Source organism: Engraulis encrasicolus, chromosome 20, assembly GCF_034702125.1.
Source record: "Engraulis encrasicolus isolate BLACKSEA-1 chromosome 20, IST_EnEncr_1.0, whole genome shotgun sequence".
Lineage (NCBI taxonomy): Eukaryota > Metazoa > Chordata > Actinopteri > Clupeiformes > Engraulidae > Engraulis > Engraulis encrasicolus.
In genome coordinates, this window is record NC_085876.1 from 20271512 (window position 1) to 20279011 (window position 7500).

At 48.7% G+C, this 7500-nt stretch overlaps 1 protein-coding gene across 1 annotated transcript in view; it reads left to right on the forward strand.

Moving 5' to 3' along the window:
- Window positions 1-7500, forward strand: part of LOC134436831 (exostosin-1b) — a 56241-nt gene that overhangs the window by 30468 nt on the left and 18273 nt on the right. The window contains exon 7 of the mRNA XM_063186182.1: window positions 4528-4623. Within this exon, the coding sequence (XP_063042252.1) occupies window positions 4528-4623 (96 nt within the window). The remainder of the gene's footprint in view (window positions 1-4527; window positions 4624-7500) is intronic.

Consider the following 7500-nt stretch of genomic DNA (forward strand, 5'->3'; position numbering starts at 1 on the left):
CCCCACCCCCAAGCCCCGCCCCCCCCCCCCCCCCCCCCCCCCCCACCCCCCCCGCCTCCTGCCCGCCCCCCACCCCCCCCCCCCCCCCCTCCCCCCCCCAACCCCCCCCCCCCCCCCCCCCCCCCCGCACCCATCCCCCCCACCCCCCCCCCCCCCGCCCCCCCCCCCCCCCAAGCCCCCCCCCCCCCCCCCCCCCCCACCATTATTGTCCCCCCCCCCCCCCCCCCCCCCCCCTCCCCGCCCCCCAGCCCCCTCCCGCCTCGCCCCGCCCCACCGCCCCCTTAAGGCCCCCCCCCCCCGCCCCACCCCCCTCCTCCCCCCCCATCCCCCCCGCCCCCCCCGAGCCCCCCACCCCCCCCCCCCCCCCATTAACCCCCCGAAAATCGCCAATCCGTAGGGGTCTGGATAGGGTTATAGTGCACTACAAGCATACATTTGAAAGTATGCTCCAAACACGCTTTTCATATGCATTCGTATGGCATTAAAAAGTGTGCTTGAGTACACTTCTATAACTTTTTATTGTTACTCAGAAGTACAATAAAAGTATATAACTTCACGCTTCTATGGACTACATTGGAACATTTAAGTAATGTAAAAAAGTAATATCAATATTTCAGTATTGTAAATAAATACAGTTAGCTTGAAGTATATTTACTGTATCACTCCCAATACAACGAATAATATAAATGTAATCACTACAATCCATGCTGGTTCTCAGAGCTTGTACATACACACAGCCACATGTTACAGTAGTGATACAGTATGCATGCCTAGAGCACGACAGACCATTACAATCATTTGCATTGTTACAGAGATTTCAATACGACATTTCACTTTACTTCATTCTTGTTCCACCCTTCCTGCAGTTGATCATTTGAATTGATCACGAATGGCAACCTTTGGATTCATTGGTTTGAACAACTAGTTTCCAACTTACCTCTCACCATTGAAACATGGGAAGTGTGAGTCTAATATACCAGAACATATCGTGACCATCATAATGACGGTGGAACATGGCCATTTTTTGTGAACACTTTAAAATGTTAAAACCCTACAATAAATGCAGAATATAACAAGTGAGTAATATTTTCATGTAAACCAAAGGATATTCCTACGGTAAATGGGCTTTCTGTTGAGAAATTAAAAGCTCCAAGAAGTGCATTGCATGAGGGTACATGCATGATGATGCATGATGGGGAAAAGCACTTAGTGTAAGCACCCTTTTGAATTATTTTGGATGAAGCAACACTCATAGTGCACTAGAAAATAGTATACTTCCAATTATGTTAAGTGATTTACTTTAAAGCGCACTATAGAAAATCACACTTCGAAGTCACGTGGGTGAAGTAAAATCAAAGTGCACTTAAAAAAAGTGTCAATTGCAATATGTTATTAAAAAATACACTTTTAGAAAGTTCCTATTAGAACCACTATTAGTATATATCCTCTAAATACAACTTAGCCAAACATCTATCTAAGTGCACTTTATGTATGGTTTCGCAAGTGTACTTTCTTTGAGAGCAACTTAATTACATCTAATTTTAAGGACAACTTAAATAAGCATATTTAAACAAACATTTCTTAAGCACAAAAATGTGGTGCGCTTTTAACATGCAAAGTACAACTTCAGGGTCGGCTTTATATGAGTACAAATTTGAACCACTTTTTCACCTGGGCATATTTGAGACAAGCATGTCATTTCATGGTTGCTGCTCTCCAATGAACACGCAGCACAACCCCTGGCCATTTAGATTTATACAGACGTAATTGGTCCCACACATTGGAAATATCATTTTTTTTCCTGCAACAGTATTAAAATTCAGGCAGCTCACAACTGGCCTGCGTTGGTTTGACTACATTCCCCTTTGTAGGGTTATGCTGGTTCAGTGTTTACTTCCTCTCCCTCCACACATGTGCGTCATACTTCTCTCGTTCTGCTTTCTTTGCCCTGAGGATATTTTTTCATATATGGACTGCCACATCAGTTGTCCTTTTTTCGTTTCCTCTCGTTCACTCGCTCTCGCCTCTCAGTCTTCTGTCACTCTGCGGCTCTTTGTCATCGCTGTCATTCATGTCAGGCTCATGTCACTTTTTTTGTCATTTCCTCTTTCCTGTCTTGGCTGTCATTCCCATGGCTTCATATGATATGCAAGTGTTTAGTCCGCATTTCGCTCTCCAAGTCTGTCTCTCTGCAACTTTTTTCCATCTCTTCACCACTCCACTCATCTCTTTGTGTCTTTCCTGCACTTTTTCTCCTGGCTGTTTTTGTGCCTTGCTTGCTGTGTTGCCGTCTCTCTTTGTCCTGCTCTCTCTCTCGTGCAAGCGTACGTGTGCGCCCCCCCCCCCCTCTCTCTCCCCCTCTCCCCCTCTCTCTTCTCTCTCTCTCCCCTCACCCCCCCCCCCCTCTCTCTCTCTCTCTTTCTCTCTCTCTCTCTCTCTCTCTCTCTCTCTCTCTCTCTCTCTACTTCTCTCCTTTTCTCTTTGCTTCCCGTTCTCTCTTTCCCCATTCTCTGAAGTCAATGCCACAATGCTTTACTAGCATGGGAGAAAAAGATACTTGTTCATTGTCGAGGCTCTTATGCAAGCAGGTCCACACGCCACCACCAGGGTCACTGTGTACTGTGTGCACGATGCATAATGAATCATAGACTAGTGCAGCAGTTTATACCATACAATAGACAAGGAGTAAACAGAGAAGAACAGAATGTACATTATCGTATGCATTCAATATTCTCTCTCCCCACACATTCACTCACTCACTCACACTCTCTCTCTCCTGTCCTTTTTTGCTCTTTCGTTCTCTCTTTCCCCCTACCTTCTTCTATCTTTCTCTAGCTCTACCCTATGCCTTGTTACAGGTGCACTGTGTAGAATGGTGGCAAGAGTGGGTACTGCAACAATGCTGCTCATTGAAACTCTACTGCCTATTAGCAAATTTGATCGTTTCATGAATATTCACTAAATAATAAACCAATATTTACTAATGTAACCAAAGCACAGTAAGCATTGCAGCTAAAAATGCCTATTTCTGGAAATTCAAAATGGTGGACCATGGAGAAGATCCATGGTCCCCCACAGGAAGTGCCATTTTCCCAGCCATAACGAATACTCAGAATTAGGTGGTTAGTATTCATGGAAATGGTAACATTTGTGAATGGGCAGCATGAATTCTGGAAATAACCTGCAAAAAATATTACACAGAGCGCCTTTAACTCTGTTATGCGCTCTCTGTCTCTATGGTCCATATAGCCTCTGTCTAGCGCTCTCTTTTGTCCCCTACCACTCTTATTCTCTCTCTCCCCTATATCTCATTACTTCCATCTATTGCTCTCTTTCTCTTCCTGCCTCTTTTTCTCTCTTCCTCTCTCTCTTTCTCTTCCTACCTCTTTCTCTCCCTCTCTCTCTCTCTCTCTCTCTCGCTCTCGCTCTCTCTCTCTCTCTCTCTTTCCCTCTCCCTCTCCCTCTTTCTCTCCCTCTCTCTCTCTCTCGCTGGCCCCATCAAACATTCATGAGAGCTAATGCGAGGGCAGTCAATAGCTCAGGTTAACCAGCAGCGCCGTAATTACACGCCTTGTGTTAAGAGCAGAGCACACCGCCTCCAAAGGCACCGAGGCAATCTAGCCCTTTCCTTAAGCACTCCGAAGGCAGCAAGGCAATCTAGCCCTTTCTCTAAGCCAGTGGTTCCCAACCAGGGGTACGTGTACCACTAGGGGTACGCGAGCACACTGCAGGGGGTACTTGGAAAGATGTATTTTTAACAAATGTATGGAGCTTAGTTACATTGGAATATACTAGAAAGCGATATAGAACATGACTTAGGGGGTACTCATGGCACAACGAAAAGGCTTAGGGGGGTACACAAGAAAAAAAAGGTTGGGAAACACTGCTCTGAGCACTCCATTCTCTCCACGCTCAAGATCGGAGCAGAGCACAGCCATTGGAGAGGTATGGGGGAGGCTTTCTTTTTTCCCTTCATGGTCTGATTCATACAAACTGATTCAATATTGGTGTGATATGGTTTCATTTTTGTGTGTGTGCGTGCCGTGCACACGTGCCTGCATGTGTGTCTGTGTGTAATTCATGAAAACTGATTCAGTATTGGTTGCTCTGTGGTTTTGTTTGTCTGTGCGTGCGTGCGTGCATGAGTGTGCGAGGTGAGCGTGCGCATCTGTAAGACATGGGTGGGTGTCAGAGCAGAATTCGACACCCCTCTCGCGTAGGTGAGATGCTGTCATGGAGGGTGTCACATTTTTGTGTTGCCTGAATGACTCATGGCATTTTGTCATGCTCATTCTTATTACCTTTCTCAGTCTCTCTTTCTCTTTCTCACTCTCCCTCTCTCGCTCTCTCTCTCTTTCTCTCTCTCTCTCTCTCTCTCTCTCTCTCTCTCTCGCTCTCTCTCTGTCTTTCTGTCTTTCTGTCAAGATGTGGTGATGAATGACTTGTGGTATTTTTTTTCTCATCTTCTGTTTTTCCTCATCTCTCTCTCTCCCTCTCTCCCTTTCTCTCCTGCGCGGGGCCAATCAGATCATCGTGCTGTGGAACTGTGACAAGCCGCTTCCCGCTAAGCACCGCTGGCCCGCCACCTCCGTGCCTGTTGTTGTCATCGAGGGAGAGAACAAGGTGAGCCCACCACACGCACGCACGCGCGCACGCACACACGCACGCACTATGCACGCACGCACGCACACACACACACACACACACACACACACACACACACCACCACCACCACCACCAAGCTAAACACAAACACCTCTCTGGCAGACTTCCCTTCTTCACTTTCATGCTTACATACGCAGCAAGTCAACTTGACACACGCAAAGTCAACCACCACTTGTCCTCCTCTCTCTACCGCTTCCTTCTCTCTCTATCAGGTCACAGGGAATACTGATACGTTTGCAAAGAAGTGGTGCATGGACAAGGGGGTATAGTCAGTCAGTACGGGTGGCGGGCTGGTTTTCCATTGGTAATGGGTTGACTGTAATGGGTTATTGGGGTGGACGGGGGTTTGGTGCTTGTGTTGACCATCTTTGTGGACGTATTGACCAGGCAATGGTTCAATAAAGGGATTTTAAAAGTCAAAAGTCTCTCTCTACCTCTCCCACCCTCATCAATCCTTCACTCTCATTTCTCAGTCCCTATTTTCCGTGTCTCTGCTGTATTTTCTTCCTCTCTCCATTTTCCTGATCTTCACCTCTATCTTTCAGTCCTTCTTCTCATTCACCCTCTCCCAACTTGTTCCTCATCTATCTATCTATCTATCTATCTATCTATCTATCTATCTATCTATCTATCTATCTATCTATCTATCTATCTATCTATCTATCTATCTATCTATCTATCTATCTATCTACCTGTCTGTCTGTCTGTCTGTCTGTCTGTCTGTCTGTCTGTCTGTCTGTCTGTCTGTCTGTCTATCAATCTGTCTGTCTGACCGACCCTTTCTCCTCCTCTTTCTCCTTCTCCTTCGCCATCCGCTCAGTCTCCCGCTATCCTCATCTCTCTCTCTTCCTCTTCTCATCTTCCTCTTCTCATCTTCCTCTCCCCCGCTCCCTCTCCCTTCTCCCTCCCTCTCTCTCTCTCTCTCTCTCTCTCTCTCTCTCTCTCTCCCCCTCTCCCCCCCCCCCTCTCTCTCTCTCCTCTCTCTCTCTCTCTCTCTCTCTCTCTCTCTCGCTCTCTCTCTCTCACACTCTCTCTCTCTCTCTCTCTCTCTCTCTCTCTCTCTCTCTCTCTCTCTCTCTTTCGCTCTCTCTCTCTGTCTCTCTCTCTCTCTCTCTCTCTCTCTCTCTCTCTCTCTCTCTCTCTCTCTCTCTCTGATGTAAAGCCCTGCCTGCCTGCTCCTCAATACTGCAGCACCTGAGCAGGCTGTGTGGCAGATGTGCAGAGGGGAAGGTTTGCTGTGAGGCTGTGGGCAGGTGTGTGGTGAGGCAGGTGTGCTGTGAGGCTGTGGGCAGGTGTGCTGTGAGGCTGTGGGCAGGTGTGCTGTGAGGCTGTGGGACAGGTGTGCTGTGAAGCTTTAAGCAGGTGTGCTGTGAGGCTGTGTGCTGTGAGGCTGTGGGACAGGTGTGCTGCTATTAGTGTGCTGTGAGGCTGTGGGACAGGTGTGCTGCTATTAGTGTGCTGTGAGGCTGTGTGCTGTGAGGCTGTGTGCTGTGAGGCTGTGTGCTGTGAAGCTGTGAGCAGTTGTGCTGTGAGGCTGTGTGCTGTGAGGCTGTGGGACAGGTGTGCTGCTATTAGTGTGCTGCTATTAGTGTGCTGTGGGCAGGTGTGCTGTGAGGCTGTGTGCTGTGAGGCTGTGGGACAGGTGTGCTGTGGGACAGGTGTGCTGTGAAGCTGTGAGCAGTTGTGCTGTGGGCAGGTGTGCTGTGGACAGGTGTGTTGTGAGGCTGTGGGGCTGTGGGCTATTAGTGTGCTGTGAGGCTGTGGGCTATTAGTGTGTTGTGAGGCTGTGGGCTATTAGTGTGTTGTGAGGCTGTGGGCTATTAGTGTGCTGTGAGGCTGTGGGCAGGTGTGCTGTGAGGCTGTGGGACAGGTGTGCTGTGTGCTGTGGGCAGGTGTGCTGTGAGGCTGTGTGCTGTGAGGCTGTGGGACAGGTGTGCTGTGAGTGAGTGTCTCCATCTATCCCCAGGTGGCCCTAATCTTCAGTGCTTACACAGCAGCAGCAGCAGCAACAGCAGCAGCAGCCTGCTACAGTATTACACACCCTGGCAGAGAGAGGGGAGATGGAGAGAAAGAGACGGGTGCATATGGAGATAGAATTGGAGAGAGAGGGAGAGAGATAGATATATATATATAGAGATGCATATTGATTCAGAGTGAGAAAGACAGACAGACAGACAGACAGACAGACAGACAGACAGACAGACAGACAGACAGACAGACAGACAGACAGACAGACAGACAGACAAGAGGGGGAGAGAGAGAGCTTCTCACCATGACGCAGACTGTAGAGGATAGAAAAGGAGAGGAGGATAGAAGACTGACGAGATAGAAAAGAGAGGGTGAGCAAATAAAGAGAAATGGAGAGAACTGTAGAGGATGCAGTAAGAAGGGCAGGGAGGTGAGGAGAGAGACCTGGGGAAGGGAGGACGGAGTTCTAATAAATAAGAAAAGTACGCAAGTCTTTGCCAGATGGAGTGTTATAATCTCAAGAGTAGGAGGAAAGATGACGAGAGAGAGAGAGAGACAGACAGACAGACAGACAGACAGACAGACAGACAGACAGACAGACAGACAGACAGACAGACAGACAGACAGACAGACAGACAGACAGACAGACAGACAGACAGAAAAGGAAAGAAAGAGACATGAAGGGCAATGTGAAGAAGAGGAAGAGGAGGAGGAGGAGAGAGTAAGATCGCGTTTCCATCTCCGGGGGCCTGTGTGGAGTGTTGCTGGGTGTCTAGTGGCAGCTGTGGTTTGTTGTGTTTGTGGCCGGCCAGAGAGGCGGTGCGGTGCGGTGCGGTGCGGTGCGGTGCGGTGCGGTGCGGTGCGGTG